We start from the raw sequence: 21,310 nt of genomic DNA on the forward strand, positions 1-21,310 counted from the left end.
TTTTTTTGCTAAATTCTCTTCCTTTGTAGCATATTGTTATTGTATGCTTAATTTTGCACTGTTTTAATGTTCCTCATTAGGATTTGGGGTTTTTAATTTGTAAAATGTTTTGAAAAACTAATAAAAAAAATTTAAAAAAAAAGAAATGCTTCTTCACTTTAGTCTGATATCTCCCTTTAACTAGTCTCCAACTACAGCCTCGGGTCTTTTAATGTGGATTAACAGGTGGCATCCGCCTTACTTATACCCTTAATGATGTTGTTCACTTCTATCCTGTCTCCTCTCATTCAGTGTCTACTCAGGCTAAAAAGAGTTAACTCTTTTAATCTTTCTTCATAGTGTTATGAGTGCTGAACAGACCTGATGGAAATGGGGTGCAGTTAACCATCACCCCCCCCCCCCCTTTGAGAACTATGAACTATTGCTGTTGCTATGCTGCTAATGAGAGAGAGAGAGAGAGAGAGAGAGAGAGAGAGAGAGAGAGAGAGAGATGAAGCACAGAGGCAGGGACAGCTGTTACAGATAAGAGAGAGACATATGATTTATGCATTATGGCTTCTTCACTGATTGTTTACCTTTCACTACAAGGTCATTTGCTCGTTAACATTCCCGAGGAGACAGCAGGAGTGGCCTAGTTTGATGGTCATTTTGAGTTGATGGATGGCTGATACCCCGTCAGTGGGGATAAAAGACAGGTGTGGGGAGACACCCCTCAGACACACCAGTGGACACTGACCGAGTGTTGTGCACCCACAGGAAGGTGGGGGCTTCGAGGACCGAATCATGAGATTGGTTAATAAAGCTCACAGTGTGACGGCAGGGCCGGTGGGGGCTTGTGTGTGTGTCCACTCATGCCAGAGTGACTAGTCCACCACAGAGGAACGGTCTAGCCGAGGACGGAGGGGTCATAACCAAATGACCACAACTGTACAAAGGAATAAGACGACAATGGAAGGTTTGCCTGCTGCAGCTGTTACATCTCGCTCGCTCTCTCTCTCGCCCAACAAATTACAGTACAATAACCGCAACTACCTCAGCACACATGAACTGAACTGAACTCTATATTCTCTTATGACAATTCATTTACTCCTAGACATTGATAGAGCTTGTTTATTATTGTTGATTATAATTCCTACACTTCTATGTTTATTATTGCTAACTTGTTTTATATGTATATTTGCATTTTTGATATTGTATTGCTTAGTTTACTAATAAACACCTTTAGTTGTTGGTACCACCAGACTCCAACGTATCCTTCCATTTCTGCTGGTCTGTTAACCCAGTTACGGGGTACGTAACAAATTGGGGCCGTGTCTCCGGGATTTGATTACCAAATTGGGGGGCCAGTGAATCGGGGTAGAATTTCCTTAATCTGATCTGGTTGTGTGAAAAACCAGAAAGGCAAACAGCAGAAATGGATGTTGATGAGTTTCTGTTAAGTCCGGACCCTGTGGGTTTACAGAAGGCTAAAAAGTCTGAGTTGTGGGATATGGTGGAGACCTTGGAACTCAAGGAGGTTAAGAAAGGGATGACGAAGGCTGAGATACAATGTAAAATAGCTGAACATTATGTCGCGAGGAAGATATTCAAGCCGGAGGTGTTAGAACACTTTCCTGTAGGGAAAGGGGAGATCCAGTTACGTCTAGAACAGATGCCGCTGGAGAGAATTAAGTTGGAGGCAAAGGAGGCAGAAAAACAGTGACAGTTCGAGAGGGAGAAATGGCAACGTGTGGATAGTGGGGCAGACCGTGGGGAAAAGTTTAATGTTAGTAAGGAGATTAGGTTGGTACCTCCATTCGAGGAGACGGACATTGATCGGTACTTCTTGCATTTTGAAAAAAAATGGCCGCGAACCAGAAGTGGCCCAGAGATAAGTGGGTGGTGTTGTTACAAAGTGTACTTAAAGGGAAGGCTCAACGAGCATATGCGGCGTTGTCTGTGGAGGTTGCAGAGGATTATGAGGAAGCAAAACAGGCTATCCTTCAGGCCTATGAGCTGGTACCCGAAGCGTATAGACAAAAGTTCAGGGCCTTAAGGAAACAGTGGAATCATACGTTCACAGAGTTTGCATACGAGAAGTGTGCGTACTTTGACTGCTGGTGTGCTGCAGAAGGGGTGGAGGAGGATTTCTACCGTCTAAGAGAGTTAATTCTGATCGAAGAATTTAAAGGTTGTGTTTCGGATGATATCCGGACATACCCGAACGAGAAGAATAAGTCCATATCAGAATCTGCCAAGCTAGCAGATGAATATGCCTTAACCCACAAGATAAAGTTTCCCCCAAATAAGAGCTACCAGAGAGGCAGTAGGGACGGTAGAGAAAGCCCACCGGCTAAGTCAGAGAATAAGCCAGGGACTACCGGAAAAGGCGAGGAGGAAAAGCAGGCTGGCAGGAAGGTTCCCAACTTTACGTGTTATAATTGTGGGAAAGCGGGCCACACAGCATCTAAGTGCTTTGCTCAAGAAGGAGACAGGAAAGGGAAAGACGACAACTCCGACTGGTTGCATTGAGCCGGTCAGCAGACCGATGAGGAAGGCAAGGTTAGATAGAGCCCAAGAGGGGCGTGAGAGGTTTATTTCGGAAGGGATGGTATCTGTGAAGGAAGGAGAAACCCCAGTTCCAGTGCGGATCTGGAGAGATACTGGGGATGTGTATTCAGCAGTGAAGTTGACAAGCAAGCCTGTAAGTGCTGAGGATCCGCCCACAGAGTCCAAGATTTATCCCGCATGCACAGTAACTCGCAGCATGTCCAGAAAGGCGGCTGAGACAGGAACCAGTTTAAATGAGTCCAGTGTTGATTTAGCAGAGATGTTTTTACCGACCTTGTCCAAGAGGGGTTAGAGGATGGTAAAACAGAATAGTGGAGCTAAAGAAAGTAAGGGAGACGAAGCAGATTTAATGTTGTCAAGAAACGGAATTTTGAACCTTGTCCATAAGATACCCCTAGACCGGGGGTCGGCAACCTGCGGCTCCCGAGCCATTTGTGGCTCTTTCACCTCTGTGCTGCGGCTCCCTGTGGCTTTGGGAAATAATTGGTCAGTATTTAATTAAAATGTATTTTATGTTAGTTTGTTAGCTTTTGAAATGTAATTCTAAATTTGAAGATTATGGTGATCTTGTACAATCTAAGTGTGGCTGGCACATCCGAAACGGCTCACAATTAGCCAGCATTCCGGCTAAGGGAGATAGCCTACGGGGGTTTGTGAGTACGCGTCTTTTGCAGCATCTGCGCCCATGGGGGGCGGGTTGAGGGAGGCTTAAAAGCAAGGCTGTTTAGTTCGAATAAAGCTATCTTTGACTGCAGTTTACTGACACCGCTACAACGTGTTTTTATCGCTGGCTGTCCAGACGGAAGGTGCTGAAACGCTTTGTCGCGTGTCTGGAAGAAGTGAAAACTTTCCTGGGCAGCAAAGGGCTCATCTTTCCTGAGCTGGAACAGCCAGAGTGGCTGGAAAAGCTACACTTCATGGTAGACATGACAGCGCACCTGAACACGCTGAACACAGCTCTTCAGGGGAAAGGACGCACAGCCCTGCACATGTTGGAGGATGTTTTGGCATTCGAGCGCAAGTTGACGTTGCTTGCCAGAGATTTACAGAAAGGCACTTTGTCTCACTTCCCCAATTTGAGAGAGTTCAAACAAGGTCACGACATGATAATTTCGGAGTATTTACATTCTGCAATCATCGCAATGCAAACATCGTTTGGGAAACGCTTCTGTGAGTTCAGAGAGGAAAAAAACACATTATCCTTCCCGGTCACTCCCTTAAGCATCGATCCTTCCCTACTGAATACGACTGCATTGGCAGGTGTGAGTCAACCTGATCTTGAGATAGAACTGGCCGACATAGCCGACAAAGACATATGGGTGTCCAAGTTTAGACGCTTGACAGCAGACCTTGAAGATGTTGCCCGTCCGAAGGCCGTTCTTGCTCAGAAACACAAATGGAGTGATATTGAAAACCTTCCAAAACCGGACAAACTTGTGTTCGAAACATGGAATGCTATGCCCGACATTTATGTAAACATTAAAAAGTATGCGCTTTGAGTCCTGTCGATCTTTGGATCCACATATGTAAGTGAGCAGGTGTTCTCCAACATGAACTTTATTAAAAACAAACATCGCGCACGCCTCACAGATGACAGCTTGCGATCCTGTGTAAAGATGAAGGTGACGTCATACAGCCCTGATGTGCAGACACTCTGCGCTGAGGTCCAGGAGCAGAAATCCCATTAACCAAGTATGATAAATATTTTAATTGCCTATTATTTTATGTATATTCATATTTTTTCATTGTTCAGTGAAATAGTCCTTTTATTTTTCAGGCTGACAGCTGGCTGATGTTATTTTTGGTTTGCTGCTGGCGGAAAATTTAAGTTCGGCGTTTTTCATAAATACAAGAAGGACTCAAATAGACATTGAGTATTTTACTTAAAAGTAACTTTCAACCCAACGTCTTTTTTTCGGAGTTCAAAATGTTTTTGTTGCATGCAGAAATGTAATTTCGTTTTCTCTGCAGGAGTTCATCAATTTCATAAATGCAACACATTATAGTTTGTTTATACATAGCATAAAGGCAAAAAAAAAACGTTGTATGCAGTGTTATTTCATTTTAAATGTCAAACGGGTTTTGCGGCTCCCAGTGTTTTCTTTTCTGTGGGAAACGGGTCCAAGTGGCTCTTTCAGTGGTAAAGGTTGCTGACCCCTGCCCTAGACGGACACTTGGGAGTGAGGAAGGAGGTTATGGAGGCACAAAGTCAAGATGAGAAACAGATGTGGCAGCTAGAAGGTCCAGGGTTGGACATGGATGATCTATCTGGCTTGACATGAGCTGTTTGCAGTTGAAGAATTTAAGTGTGTTCCCGATAATATGAGGACAGTCCTAGATGAAAAGGATGCCGCTACCTTGAGGGAGTCTGCTGGGTTAGCAGACGAGGTTGTTTTAACCCGCAAGGTTGAGTTTACTCCAGAGGGGAGTTGCCCAGAGAGTAGCTGGGAGGATCAGGGGAACTTAGAATTTGAAACTGGGACTGGTATTGGAAGCCTAGAAGAGGCAGATGTCCTGTTTGCCTGTGTTCAGGTTGTGAAGGTACCTGTGCATTCACAGGGTACTGAACCTAGTGCTGAAGCTCAGGAAAAGTCTAAGGGATCTGACTTAGTTGAAAAGGAATGCAATCCTTTTGGGTCAGATGGACTTGGTTCAGTGAAGAAAGGGTTAACCTTGGCACCAGTGGAAAGTGAGGATTCTCAGTCACTTGTGTTAAGGATTCATGATGAGATGAAAGCTGGTGATGTGGATATTATTGAAGATATTGAGGGGAAAAGTGTTACTAGACTTTTGAATAAAGAAAGTTTAAAGTCGTGTTTGCTTCCAGGACTGTTAATCAAAGTGAAGGGACCGTTAACTAAACAATGGTTTGTTAACAAGGTGCCTGTGAATCAATTGCAATTTGTTTTGAAATTTAAGGATAAACAACTTGATGTTGTTCAAGTATGTGATTTGGAGAGGCAAAACTTAAAGTGTTGTTTTGACAAAGAGGGATCAGCTGCAGATGTTAAACTGGAAACTAATAGAATTAAAGATCCTGAAGATAAAATTAATGACATGCTTAAAATTAATGAGTGGTGAGGAAGTTCAGAAAATGGGCTTAGTCTGGAAAACATTGGTGATAAGCTAGCCCCTGTGCAGGGAGTCTGTGAAGGCCTATTCCAAACTGGTGAGTCAGCTAACCACGTGAGGGTTAAGTGGAAAAGAGGCAAGGGTTGACCAAATGCCACTTTGAATAACAGGATCTGGTTTTGCGAGAATTTGACTTTCTTTTCAACGAAGCTTGTGAATAGTAAAGACAATATCATAGTTGATTGACTGAATGTTAAGTTTAAAAGTAAAATGGAGATTAGTATTTGCACAAACTTCTGTAATGTGTTGCATGGTAATCACACCTGTATTGGTTCACACTTTGTAATATACAAGCTAAGAACACAATCCATTGGTATTTTTGGCTAACATGAAAAATAAAAACAGAGTTATTAAGTTGGAGTCTGTTGTTACAAGAATTCGATATCAAAATACAACATGTAAAGGGGAGTGACAATGTAATTGTTGATTGTTTATCCAGGTGTTAATTCGAAAGTATATCTGTATTATTCTTGTAGTTAAAGACCACTTCTGTATTATATTAGACTCTGTAGTGTGCTTTACTAGTTAATTTTCACCCTGGTGAAATTTCCTTGATGGATGGGGGTGTTATGAGTGCTGAACAGACCTGATGGAAGTGGGGTGCAGAGTTAACCATCGCCCCCCCCCCCCTTTTGAGAACTATGAACTATTGCTATGCTGCTAATGAGAGGGAGAGAGAGAGATGGAAGCACAGAGGCAGGGACATCTGCTACAGATAAGAGAGAGACACACACATTTGATTTATGTATTATGGCTTCTTCACTGATTGTCTACCTTTCGCTACAAAGACACTACTTTGCTCGTTAACCTTCCCGAGGAGACAGCAGGAGTGGCCTAGTTTGATGGACATGGTCATTTTGAGTTGATGGATGGCTGATACCCCGTCAGAGGGGATAAAAGACAGGTGTGGGGAGACACCCTCAGGCACACCAGTGGACACTGACCGAGTGTTGTGCACCCACAGGAAGGTGGGGGTTTCGAGGACTGAATCGGGAGATCGGTCACAAAGCTCACAGTGTGACGGCAGGGCTGGTGGGGACTTGTGTGTGTGTCCATTCATGCCAGAGTGACGAGTCCACCACAGAAGAATGGTCTAGCTGAGGACGGAGGGGTCATAACCAAATGACCACAACAGTAAGAAGGAATAAGAAGACAACAGAAGGTTTGCCTGCTGCAGCTGTGTGTTCTCTCTCTCTCTCTCTCTCACCCTTTCTCTCTCTCTCTCTCTCTCTCTCTCTCACACCAACAAATTACAATACAGCAACCACAACTACCTCAGCACACATGAACTGGACTGAACTTTATATTCTCTTATGACAATTCATTTACCCCTAGACATTGATAAAGCTTGTTTATTATTGTCGATTATTATTCCTACACTTCTATGTTTATTATTGCTAACGTGCTTTATATGTATATTTGCATTTTTGATATTGTATTGCTTAGTTTACTAATAAACTCCTTTAGTTTTTGGTACCACCAGACTCGAATGTATCCTTCCATTTCTGCTGGTCTGTTAACCCAGTTACTGGGTACGAAACAATAGCTCATACCCTGCAGACCTGGAATGAGTCTTGTCGCCCTTCTCTGGACTCTCCAGTGCTTTCACATCCCTCACACAAAATGGTACAGAGTACTCAAGGTGTGGCCTCACAAGTGCATTATACAGCTTAACAAGAGCATCTCTGGACTCGAGCTCCACTGAGTGCATTATGTAGCCCAAAATTCTATTAGCCTTCCAAATTACCTCTGTGCGTTGTCTAGATGTTGATAGTGGCGAGTCTACTGGGACGCCCAAATCCTTCTCATACAGTGCACTTTCTACTCAAGTCCCCCACTGCATATTTATATCAAATATTTCTACTTCCTGTATGTAGTATTTTACATTTGCATATATTAAATTTAATCTGTCATTTATCTGCCCACATCTGGATTTTGTTTAGATCTAACTGTTGATTCTGCTGCCTGAATGTTATCAGCCCGGCCCCCTAATTTTGTGTCACTGGCAAACTTTACTAGTTTATTTGTTATGTGCTTACCCAAATCTTTAATGTAAATTGAAAACAGTAGCAGCCACAAAACTGATCCCTGTGGAACCCCACTTTGAACAGCTTCTAAGTGTGAAAATGATCCTCTCATAACTTTTCTGTTTTTGAGCTAATTCACACCCACTGGTGCTCCTTATCCTGAATCCCTGCTTCCTGTAATGTGATAATTAACTTCTTGTGAGCTACCTTGTCAAAAGCCTTCTGAAAGTCCAAGTAAATTACATCAACCACTATTGTTATCATAAATTGTAGCTGCCACTTCATAGAACTCCAGCTATTAGTAAAACATGATTTCCCCTTTCTGAACCCATGTTGACTTTCTGCTAACATGCCTGTTCTTATCAGCTGATCCATCTCATTCTTTATTAATATTTCCATTAGCTTACCTACGATACACATTAAGCTTACTGGTCTATCATTACCAGGGCCAATGCAATCACCCTTCTTGCATACCAAGACAACATCAGCCCACTTCCAGTCCTTAGTGATTGCACCAGTCTTTACTCACTTGAAATAAATACATGTTAGTGGTTTGCATATATAATCACAGACCACTTTAAATATTTAACAGGGCAATTTAAATTTTATGTAGAAGTTGAATAGCCATTTCTGTTCCCTCTAATAAAATATTCACCCAAAATATATCTTTCAAAATTGTACCTTTTTTCTATTTTTAAAAATTTATAATTTGCCAAAAATCTATGGAAAAGATTGCAAAACAGGACTGAGGAACCTACAGCATTAGAATCTGAATTCAGCTGAAAATATCAGATAGAAACCTCAAATTCAAGCTTGTTAAAAAGTGTTTAAAGCAAATCTTATTATGGTACATATATGTCACCATATGCAACACTGAAATTCATTTTCTTGTGGGCATTCATTGTAAGTCCATCAAATAGTAACTATAACAGAATCTATGAAAGACCATGCAGCTGGGGCATTGGAAAAGACAAACAGCAAATACAAAAAGAAGAAACAATAATAATAAATAAACAAACAATATATATCGAGAACATGAGACAGAGTGTCCTTGAAAGTAAGCACATTGGTAGGGGGAACATTTCAAAGATGGGGCAATTGAAGTTGAGTGAGTTGGTTCAAGAACCTGATGGTTGAGGGGTAATGACTGCTCCTGAACCTGGTGGTGTGAGTACTGAGGCTTCTGTACCTTCTTCCTGATGGCAGCACTGAGAAGAGAGAATGACCTGGGTGGTGAGTCCCTGATGTTAGATGCTGCTTTCTTGGAACAACATGTCAGGTAAATATGCTCAATAGTGGGGAGGGCTTTACCCGCAATGGGCAGATAAACACAGGTCTTTAAGTAATTTTTTAGAAAAGGCAATAATACATACCATTGATAAATAGATATATCCAATACTATTCCTACACAAAGTGCAACAGAAAAATATTCCACACCATACTAGACCCCTCCAACCATTGAGTATATTTAATACAAGAAGCACTGCTACAAGAAAGCTGCATCCATCAAGGACCCCCATCATCTAGGCCATGCTCCCTTCTCACTGCTACCATCAGGAAGGAGGTCCAGGAGAAAGAGGACCCATTCTACCAGGTGCAGGAAGTTATTACTCTTCAACCATTAGGCATCTGAGCCACAGGAAATAACTTCACTGAGCACAATGCTGATCAATGAACACAACCTCTGGACTTACATTCAAGGACTCTGTAACTAATGTTATCAGTTCATTCATTTATTTACTTAATATTCATTACTTATTTGTTAATATTTGTATTTAAGTTTTTATTGATTTTACTACTTTGTTCTACTGTGAATTCCTGCAAGAAAATGAATCACAGGGTAGTACTGGATGACATATATGTACTTTGATAATTGTTACAAATGAGGAGCAACTCTGATGGGCAGAAGGGTGCAAAGTTGCCCCCCCCCCTTTTTGAGAATCGCAAAATCGCTACTATTTTGGGACTGATACCAAGGAAATGAGAGAGAGACAACGCAGAAACACAAAAGTGGAATGTCTCCTCCTAACAAAAGCAGAATGGAACCACTGATTACTGCTATTGTCTCTTGGGAGAAGGATTGTGTATTGAGTACTGTTCTATTCATTGAAACCCCTCAGGGGGCAACCAGAGTGCTCTGGTTGATGGGTTGCATCATCCCAACCTGATTGACACCTGAGACCCCGTGAGTGGGGATAACAGTAGGGTCTGGGGAAACATCCCTCAGACGCACCAGGAGAGACGCTACGAGACCGGTGGGGGCTTGTGTGTGTGTCCACCCTTGCCTGGGTGATGAGTCCGCCACGGAAGAACGGTCTAGCTAAAGGACGGAGGGGTCATACGTGAATGGCCACAACAACGCATCGACGGATCAAGATTGTAAAGGAGAGTCGGCAAGTCAATAGCTGTCTCTCTCTCTCTCTCTCCAATTGCAACACAGCGACCAACAACTACTGCAGCCTGCATGAACTGAACTGAACTTTATATTTCCATCGGACAATTCATTATCCCCTAGACAACGATAGAGCTTATTTCTTATTGATTATTATTATACCCACACTTTTAGGTTTAGTATTGATGACGTATATTATCTGTATATTTGCATTGATATTATTTTTGTGTATTTTTACTAATAAATACTGTTAAAAATAGTATCATCAGACTTCAACGGATACTCCTATCTTTGCTGGTAAGACACCCAGTTACAGGGTTCGTAACATAATAAAATGAACTTTGAATAAGATTCAAATTCCTCACTTCTGAAGAAGATGCTCCCTGACCTGCTAAGTTCCACTAGCACTTTGTGTACACGGCCTTGAATTTCCCATCTGCAGAATCTTGTGTTTAAGTTTTAAATTTATTGTTTCAATCCTAATCTTTGGCCACAGAAAATACAGCGGAAATCAACAGCGAAAGATAGATACACGCACACTGAGAGCCATTCACAGAATTATTTTGTGAATGGTAAGTGACGCACATTTTTACAATAAGCAAAATTGATCTTTCATCCTGGTTTTCCTCTCACCAACTATAGATATGAAATGTGAGAACCTTTTACAAAGTGATTTTCTTTAGATAGATTTTGACAATGGTGTTTCGTTAGAATGTATTTAATACACTATACACCTAATTCATAACCAGTTAAATTATTACGTACATTTATCTAGCTATTTAATTTCAATAAATCATAAAAGGTTTAAGACAGGTAATGAATAAGTTCTATAAAGTGAAATGTACCCATGTTGATCATGACTCAGTAATTCTGGACTATCAACATCAGTTACAGTTTTCTCATTAAATTCACAGTGCCTTTATTCAGACTCTTAAAATTTAGCAGAGATCCAATAAAGACCACTTAGACCCAAGAGCAGAATTAGCCTATTCTGGCCAACAAATATGTTCATTGAAAAAGTTTAAATTGATATATGTTTTAAGAAAAAAAATTACAGGGATGGAACGAACCAGCTTGTTCTTTGAAAGTGAAGATGGAAGCTCATTGGGCCAAATATCCTACTTCATTGCTATATCCTGATTGAAGAGAGTTCCAGTTACTCAGTAACATAGGATTTGCAAACTCACCTCCATGAATGTACAGCTCATCCTGCATCTCTTTAGCAACTTGAGCTGGAGTGATATACTCCTTACCATCCAACGTGTGTATCACATCCAACTGTTTGTCTGCTATCAGCTTAGCAACAATTTCAACACAGTTTCGTTCCGATAACCTACAGGAATGAGATTGTAAATAAAAGTTTAGGTCTACAGTACTGCGTAAAAGTCTTTTGTACATTATATATACATATATAGCTGGAATGCTTGCACAGTGCTGCATCAGTCAACGTAGAGCGGAGAGCAAGTTTATAAATCTGGCAGGAGCAAAGGATGTTTAGAATGGCGAGAGAGGAGTGCTGTGGGAGGGTCGTGGCAGAAGAGTGCCAGGGGCAGGGATGACACACCCAGCCCTGAGACACCAGGCAAGGTCACTTGATTCCAAACAATTGGTTTATTCATCATTACAGTATGTCCCTTTGGTGCTTTCCCCTCCCTCCCCTCTCCCTTCCCCTTTTCCTAACCATGATTCCCCTCTTCCTGCCCCCTTCCCACTCTCAGTCCATAATACAGACCCAGATCAGAATCAGGTTTATCATCACTCATTTTTTTCCCCAACAGCAGTACAGTGCAATGCATAAAATTACTACAGTACTGTACAAAAGTCTTGGGCACCCTAGCTATATATGTGCCTAAGACTTTTGCACAATATTATGTTGTTCATTTTTAAAATACAGGTTGAATACCCTTTATCCAAAATTACAAAATCCAAAAATTTTCAAATGTGAAATTCTTTTCAGTGTTGACGTGACATCACAAACGGAAAATCCTACAAGGCGCTGGGAAGGTTCCCAGGTGACGCACAAGGCTCTGCGCACCAAACAATTCTGAGAAGTGACTTCACATATGTAATGAACAGCAGTCAATCAAAAATAGAAAAACACTCCATAAAGCAAAAAATGAAGATCTTCATAATGCACTGAAAGAGCGGATTCGTCAGACTGAACCCAAGTTGCTTCACAGTGTGCCGATCGTGAAACAAGCAAAGATCTATCACAATGAACTCAAAATTGAAGGCAATTGTGAATATTCAGCAGGCCGGTTGCAGAAATTTAACAAAAGGCACAGCACTAAATTCTTAAAGATTTGTGGTGATAAAGCATCTGCTGATCACAAAGCAGCAAAGAAATTCACTGATGAGCTTGCCAAGATCATTGCTGATGAAAATCCAGCATGAACAGCTGTATCGGTACAGATGTGTGAACAAGTGTAAGATAAAGACTGCTTCGCGGTAGCACACAAATTTAGTGTCGGGAATTCTGATGATCTCAAGCTATCTCATTATATATTCCAAAATCACAAAAAATCTGAAATCCGACACACTTCCACCCCCGAGCATTTCAAATACTCAAACTGTATGTCTTCTTTAAGGTAGCCTCCAGCCTGATGGCATGAATATCCATTTTTCCTTCTAGTAATTTATTTCCCTCCCCCTCCCCTCTTCTTCTATTCCCCACTCTGGCCTCTTGCCTCTTCTCACCTGCCTATCACCTCCTCCTTCCCTTTCTCCTATGGTCCACTCGCCTCTCTTCCTCTCCAGCCCTTTACCTTTCGTACCCACCTGGCTTCACCTATCACCTAGCTATCCTCCTTCCCCCCCTCCCCCCATTTGTTTCCAGTCCTGAAGAAGGGTCACAGCCCGAAATGTTGACTATTCATTCACTCCTCCGCCTGAGCTGCTGAGTTCCTCAAGCATTGTGTGTGTTGCTTTGGATTTCCAACACTGCAGATTTTCTTGTGTTTATCTTTTTCAAGGGTCAACTTTATTTGCCATATACAAATACCTGTATTAGGGATTTGCCGCGTGGTGGCATGACATACAACAAAAAAAGTTCAATAAAGGAAAAAGAATTATTTAAAAATAAAGATAGAAGTGAAAGTACAAATATGGAATTAAAAGTACATAAATACTGGCATGTTCAACGTGAACAGCATCGTAAAAAGTGGGTTAGAGTTTACTGTGCGTTGATTGGTGTGATAGATGGGGGTGGAGGGGCCAAATGGAACAGGACAATGTGACTCTGGGCACAAAGTGTTCTACTGCATGTTTTGATGTATTTATGACAAATAAAGCCAACCTCTTGGCGGTACTGTGGTTCTAGAGCGAAATCAGAAATTGCACTTCGAAGGTACGACATGAAAGTGAGTAACTTCAGAGCGCACAAGAACTTTGCAATCCTGAAACATATGGAAGCAACTACAGTCTCCAAGTTTGGAAGCAACATTTCCAAAATTATTCACTTGCTTCGCACATGTGTTTTCTTTAAAATGGTGAAGTTGATGTCAACGTCGTTAATTTTCATTGATTTTTGTTTGCACCAGACACCCCGTAAAACTATACAGCGTTAAAGCGTAACGATGGGTAAAGTGATCAGGAAAAGGCCAATTAGTTCTGAATAGGAAAACGGGATTCACAAAGCGTTGAACGAAACCATCACCCATCCCTGCAGAACAAAGCCTTTAGCATAGCTGCTAAAAGAGTTTCAGGCCGACAGGCACTGAGTGCAGTTGTTATAGGAAGTGACTGGGGTAGCAAGGGAATGCATACCTGAGCGGGTTGGTGAGGGAGTGTATACCCAGGGATAGGGCGGCGGTAACCAGAAGATTTGGGGAGCGTGTACTGGGGTGGTGGTAAACTCGGGGGGCGGGGCTCTGTACAGCAGGCAGCAGCCTTTTTACAGATGACTGGTTTTGCATACCGCTGTTCTCCACCACCCCACTTCCCTCCCCTACCCCTGTCTCTTCTCCCTCCCCTACCCCTGTCTCTCCTCCCTCCCTTACCCCCGTCTCTCCTCCCTCCCTTACCCCCGTCTCTCCTCCCTCCCTTACCCCCGTTTCCCCTCCCTCCCCTACCCCCGTCTTCCCTCCCTCCCCTACCCCCGTCTCCCCTCCCTCCCCTACCCCCGACTCCCCTCCCTCCCCTACCCCCGACTCCCCTCCCTCCCTTACCCCCGTCTCCCCTCCCTCCCCTACCCCCGTCTCCCCTCCCTCCCCTACCCCCGTCTCCCCTCCCTCCCCTACCCCCGTCTCCCCTCCCTCCCCTACCCCCGTCTCCCCTCCCTCCCCTACCCCCGTCTCCCCTCCCTCCCCTACCCCCGTCTCCCCTCCCTCCCCTACCCCCGTCTCCCCTCCCTCCCCTACCCCCGTCTCCCCTCCCTCCCCTACCCCCGTCTCCCCTCCCTCCCCTACCCCCGACTCCCCTCCCTCCCCTACCCCCGTCTCTCCTCCCTCCCTTACCCCCGTCTCTCCTCCCTCCCTTACCCCTCTTCCCTCCCTCCCCTACCCCCGTCTCCCCTCCCTCCCCTACCCCCGTCTCCCCTCCCTCCCCTACCCCCGTCTCCCCTCCCTCCCCTACCCCCGTCTCCCCTCCCTCCCCTACCCCCGTCTCCCCTCCCTCCCCTACCCCCGTCTCCCCTCCCTCCCCTACCCCCGTCTCCCCTCCCTCCCCTACCCCCGTCTCCCCTACCCCCGTCTCCCCTACCCCCGTCTCCCCTACCCCCGTCTCCCCTACCCCCGTCTCCCCTCCCTCCCCTACCCCTTCCCTCCCTCCCCTACCCCCGTCTCCCCTCCCTCCCCTACCCCCGTCTCCCCTCCCTCCCCTACCCCCGTCTCTCCTCCCTCCCCTACCCCTGTCTCTCCTCCCTCCCCGTCCCCCTCCACTCTGACTACCTCTGCGCGGTGCTGGCGAACTGCGCTCGCTGGAAGTCGGCCGCCAGCCGGCGGATCTCAGCCCAGTCTGCGGCCATTGTCGGTCGGTTCTCCGGGCCCCGCCGCAGTCACACGTCCGCACTGCCGTACGGGCTCTCGGCGCGGACAAACCTCGCAGTGCGACCGGCGTTCTCGTTCCGCTTGCGACATCCACCTCGCCTGTGCTCTTCTGCAGAGAAGCGCTTCCACGTTTACAGGCACTGACTTGCGGAGTGTGAAATCTGCTTTGCCACGGATCACAAAAATCAATAACAAAGGGGAAAGGGATTTCTGCTGCCATTCGGAAACCGGATAGCAGAGGGGAAGATGGAGCTGACAGAGTTTACAACTTGTACAGTGGCCCTCCGTAACAAATGGCGATGCAACCAGCTTTTGTGATCATTTAAAGTTCAGTGTATTTTGGACTGAACTGAATATGCCTGGAGCCTTGCGAATTTCTGTTTTTATACTCTTATGTTTTTTGCTTGCTTTTTCCCGTTTGCACAATTTGTGTTTTTTTTGCGTGGGGGTGTGGTTGATGCTTTTTTTTGAACGGTTCTCTCTGTTCGGTGCCTGTGGGAAAGAAGGGTCTCAGGGTTGTACACTGCATACATTGGTAAAAAAAATGAACTTTGAATCTCGAACTTTTGAATCAGTTTTGTTTTGTAAGTGTGCTTCTTCTTAAACAAAAAAAAAAGTTTATTTCAAATACTAATAAACACAAAAGATCTTGCAGATTCTTCACCTGTTACTTTCCAGTCCTGAAGAAGGGTCTCAACCCAAAACATCCACTGTTTATTCCCCTCCAGAGATGCTGCCAGAGCTGCTGAGTTCCTCCAGCAATTTTTGGTTATTTCAAGTATGATAAAATAAAGTACTTTGGGTGCCACAGTAGCACAGCAGTGAGCGTGATACTATAACAACTTTGGGCATTTGAGTGTCCTGCATCCAATTCCAGCATTATTGGTAAAGAGTCTGCATACTCTCCCCGTGACCGTGTGGGTTTCCTGCGGGTGCCTCGGTTTCCTCCCACAGTCCAAACACGTACCGCCTAGAAGGTTCTGTGATCAGGCTAGGGTTAAGTCGGTGGGTTGCTGGGAGGTCGGGTCAGAAGGGCCTGTATCTCTAAATAAACTATATTAATATTTTTTCTGATTTATCATTAAAATCATGAGATGTCACAGTCTTTTCTCCAGGGCTGGAGAATCCAAAACGAGAGAACACAGACCTATATCAATGATAAAGTGCTTAACTGGATCAGCAAATTTGTAGAAGATGACACTAAGATTGGGGATGTACTGGACAGTGAGGCTATCGTGGCTTGCAAAGGGAAATACATCAGCTGGAAACATGGGCTGAAAAATGGTAGATGGGATTTCCAGCATCTGCAGATTTCCTCATGTTTGCAGATGGAATTTAATGCAGGCAGGTGCGAGGTGTTGCACTTCAACCAGGGTAGGTCTTACACAGTGAACGGTGGGATGCTGAGTGTGGTAGAACAAAGGGATCAGGGAATGCAGGTCCATACTTCATTGTAAGTGGTGCCACAGGTAGATATGTCTGTAAAGACTTTGGCCTTCATAAATCAAAGTACTGAGGACAGGAGATGGGATGCTACTGTGTGTTGAAGACATTGGTGAGGCCTCACTTGGAGTATTATCTCCAGTTCTGGCCAAAGCTCAGGGTAAAGTGCGTGATCTGAGTACACGCATGTCACCACATACAACCCCGAGATTCTTCTTCTGAGGGCATACTTAGCAGATCGATAGAACAGTAAATTGTAATTATCAGGGACTGTCAACTGCAAACAAACTGCATATAATAACAAGCATTAAATAACAATATAACAGAGTCTTTAAGTGAGTGTAGTTATCCCTTTTCATTAAAGAGCCTGATAATTGAGGGGGAGTAACTGGTGGTGCGAGTCCTGAGGCTCTCGTACCTTCTACCTGATGGCAGCAGCAAGAAAAGAGCCTGGCCTGGGTGGTGAGGGTCTTCAACGATGGGTGCTGCTCTTCTACACGTAAATTTAATTTCATGTAGATGGCTGGGAGGGTGTTATCCGTGATGTACTGGGCTGAATCCACCACCTTTTTTAGGAATTTGCACTCAAAGATATTGCTGTTCCCATACCAGGCTGTAATGCAGCTGGTCTGCACACTTTCCATCACATTCTATAGAAGTTTGCCAAGGTTTCGATGACATGCCGAATCTCCACAGACACGTGAGTAAACAGACACTGCTGTGTTTTCTTCGCAATAATATTAAGTAAATAAGGTTGAAAGAATACAGAGAAAATCTACAAGGATGTTGCTGGGTCTAGAGAACCTGAGTTAGAGGTGAAGATTGAATAGGTTAGGACTGTATTCCTGAGAACATAGAAGATTGACAGGAGACTTGATAGAGGTATACCAAATTCTGAGGGATATAGACAGGGTGAATGCAAGCAGCCTTTATCCACTGAGATTCCACTGACATCTTCTATAAACCCACTGACTCCCATAACTACCTTTATTATACCTCTTCCCACCTTGCCAAGTGCAAAAATTCTATTCCCCATTCCCAGTTCCTCCGTCTCCGCCGCATCTGCTCCCAGGATGAGGCTTTCCGTTCCAGGACATCCCAAATGTCCTCTTTCTTTAAGAATTGTGGTTTCCCTTCTGCCGTCATCAATGATGCCCTCACCCGCATCTCCTCCATTTCCCGCACTTTGGCCCTCACCCCATCCTCCTGTCACCAAAACAGGGACCGTGTTCCCCTTGTCCTCACCTATCACCCCACCAGCCTCCGGATCCAGCATATTATCACCGCAACTTCTGCCACCTTCAACAGGACCCCACCACAAAGGACATCTTGCCCTCTCTTCACCTCTCTGCTTTTCGCAGGGATCGTTCCCTCTGTGACTGCCTGGTCCACACGTCCCTCCTCACAGATCTCCCACCTGGCACTTATCCCTGCATCCGGTGCTCCCAGTGCGGCCTCCTCTACATCGGCGAGACCCGAAGCAGATTGGGGGACCGCTTCATCGAGCACCTACTCTCTGTCGCCACAACGGACTGGAGTTCCCAGTTGCCATTCACTTTAACTCTGCTTCACATTCCCATTCGGATATCTCCATACATGGCCTCCACTACTGCCATGATGAGGCCAAACTCAGGTTGGAGGAGCAACACCTCATATACCGTCTGGGTAGTCTCCAGTCCCTTGGTATGGACATCGAATTCTCCAACTTCCAGTAGTTCCCTCCCTCTCCCTTCCCCCATTCCACTTTCACTCTGTCTCCTCTTCTGGCTGCCTATCACCTCTCATGACTCTGCCTTCTTCTACTACCCATAGTGCTTTCCCCTTACATTCCTTCTTCACCTCTCCTGCTTATCCCCTCCCTGCTTCTCCTCCCCCACCCCTTGATCTTTCCTCTGATTGGTTTTCCACTCTCCCCCCACCTTCTTTATGGGACCCCTGCCCCCTCCTTCTTCAGTCCTGACGAAGGGTCTCGGCCCGAAACGTTAAGTGCTCATTTCAATGGATGCTGCCCGACCTGCTGAGTTCATCCAGCTTTTTTGTACGTCTTGGTCCACTGAGATTGGGTGGGACTACAATTTAGGATTAGGGTGAAAGGTAAAAAGTTTAAGGAGAATATGAGGGGAAACTTCTTCAGTCTGAGGGGGGCTGAGAGTATAGAACGAGCTGCCAGCACAAGTGGTCCAAGCAAGCTTGATTTCAAAGTTTAAGAGAAGTTTGGATATGTTCATGGATGATAGACATATGAAGGGCTAAGGTCCTAGTGCAAGACCATAAGACTTAGGAGCAGAATTAGGCCATCCGGTCCATTAGGTCTGCTCCACCATTCAATCATGGCTGATCCTTTTTTTTTAAACTCCTCCTCAACCCCAGTTCCCAGCCTTCCCCCTTTAACCCTTGATGCCATGTCCAATCAAGAACCTATCAATCTCTGCCTAAATATATGCAACAACCTGGCCTCCACAGCTGCATGTGGCAACAAATTCCTCAAATTCACCACCCATTGACTAAAGAAATTTATCCGCATCTCTGTTTTGAAAGGGCGCCCCTCTATCCCGAGGCTGTGCTCTCTTGTCCTAGACTCTCCCACCATGGGAAACATCCTGTCCACATCTACTCTGTCTCGGCCTTTCAACATTTGAAAGGTTTCAATGAGATCCCCCCTCATCCTTCTGCATTCCAGTGAGTACAGACCCAGAGCCATCAAACATTCCTCGGAAATAGGCCTTTCATTCCCGGAATCATCCCTGTGAATCTCCTCCGGACCTCCAATGCCAGCTTTTGTAAGATGAGGGGCACAAAACTGTTCACAGTACTCAAGTTGAAGCCTCATCAGTATCTTATAAAGTATCAGCATTTCATCCCTGCTCTTAAATTCTACAATGGGACTAGGCAGTTTAAATTGTTTTGGCGTGGATGGGCTGAAGGGCCTGTTTCTGGACTGTACTTTTCCATTTTGTCTGTGACTCTATGACTCTAAGATTTGAGGGGAGGGATTTAAGAGACCTGAGAGATCACTTATTTACACAGAGGATAGTGTGTAACTGGTGGATCTGCCAGAGGAAGTGGTTGAGCCAGGAGTGAAAAAAAAGAAACATAGAAAACATAGAAAACCCACAGCACAATACAACCCCTTCAGCCCACAAAGTTGTGCCGAACATGTCCCTACCTTAGAAATTACTAGGCTTACCTATAGCTCTCCTTCTGAGCTCCATGTACCTATCTAAAAGCCTCTTAAAAGACCCAATCATATCCAACTCCACCATCATTGCCGGCAGCCCATTCCACGCACTCACCACTCTCTGAGTAAAAAACTTACCCCTGACATCTCCTCTGTACCTACTCCCCAGCATCTTAAACCTGTGTCCTCTTGTGGCAATCATTTCAGCCCTGGGAAAAAGCCTCTGACTATCCACATGATCAATGCCTCTCATCATCTTATACACCTCTATCAGGTCACCTCTCATCCTCCTTCACTCCAAGAAGAAAAAGCCTAGTTCACTAAACCTATTCTCATTAAGCATGCTCACCAATCCAGGCATCATCCTTGTAAATCTCCTCTGCATCCTTTCTATGGTTTCCACATCCTTCCTGTAGTGAGGTGACCAGAACTGAGCACAGTACTCCGTGGGGTCTGACCAGGGTCCTATATAGCTGCAACATTGCCTCTTGGCTCCTAAATTCAATTCCACAATTGTTGAAGTCCAATACACCGTACGCCTTCTTAACCACAGAGTCAACCTATGCAGCAGTTTTGAGTATCCTATGGACTCAGACCCCAAGATCCCTCTGATCCCCCACACTGCCAAGAGTCTTACCATTAATACTATATTCTACCATCATATTTGACCCACCAAAATGAACCACTTCACACTTATCTGGGTTGAACTCCACCTACCACTTTTCAGCCCAGTTTTGCATCCTATCAGTGTCCCACTGTAACCTCTGACAGCCCTCCACACTCTCCACAACACCTCCAACCTTTGTGTCATCAGCAAGCTTACTAACCCATCCCTCCTCTTCCTCATCCAGGTCATTTATAAAGATCATGAAGAGTAGGTGTCCAAGAACAGATCCCTGAGACACACCACTGGTCACCAACCTCCATGCAGAATATGACCTGTCTACAACCACACTTTGCATTCAGTGAGCAAGCCAGTTCTGGATCCATAAAGCAATGTCTCCTTGGATCCCATGTCTCCTTACTTTCTCAATAAGCCTTGCATGGGGTACCTTATCAAATGCCTTGCTGAAATCCATACACACAACATCTACTGCTCTTCCTTCATCAATGTGTTTAGTCACATCCTCAAAAAATTCAATAAGGTCCCCCTTACCACCATTCTGGGCAAATGCTACACCTGTTGCCACACCTCCCCCCTTACCACCATTCCATGCCCCAGACAGTCCTTCCAGGTGAGGCAACACTTCACCTGCGAGTCTGCTGGAGTTGTCTATTGCATCCGGTGCTCCCGGTGCGGCCTCCTCTACATCGGCGAGACCCAACCCAGATGGGGGACTGCTTCATTGAGCACCTCCTCTCCATCTGTCACAATAGACAGGACCTCCCGGTTGCTACCCACTTCAACTCTGCCTCTCATTCCCATGTAGATATGTCCATACATGGCCTCCTCTACTGCCATGATGAGGCCAAACTCAGGTTGGAGGAGAAACACCTCATCTACCGTCTGAGTAGCCTCCAGCCTGGTGGTATGAACATTGAATTGTCCAATTTCTGGTAATTCCCTCCCCCTCCCCCTTCCCCTATCCCAGGTCCCTCTCTG

General features: G+C 44.8%; 1 protein-coding gene across 1 annotated transcript in view; it reads right to left on the bottom strand.

The window, feature by feature from the left end:
- Window positions 1–15,373, bottom strand: part of ufl1 (UFM1-specific ligase 1) — a 102,478-nt gene extending 87,105 nt beyond the window's left edge. The window contains exons 1-2 of the mRNA XM_059981385.1: window positions 14,988–15,373; window positions 11,289–11,434 (exon numbers count right to left, since the gene is read on the bottom strand). Of these exons, the coding sequence (XP_059837368.1) occupies window positions 11,289–11,434; window positions 14,988–15,064 (223 nt within the window). The 5' untranslated portion in view covers window positions 15,065–15,373. The remainder of the gene's footprint in view (window positions 1–11,288; window positions 11,435–14,987) is intronic.
- Between the last annotated feature and the right edge of the window lie 5,937 nt (window positions 15,374–21,310).

This window comes from Hypanus sabinus, chromosome 10, assembly GCF_030144855.1.
Source record: "Hypanus sabinus isolate sHypSab1 chromosome 10, sHypSab1.hap1, whole genome shotgun sequence".
Classification (NCBI taxonomy): Eukaryota; Metazoa; Chordata; class Chondrichthyes; order Myliobatiformes; family Dasyatidae; genus Hypanus; species Hypanus sabinus.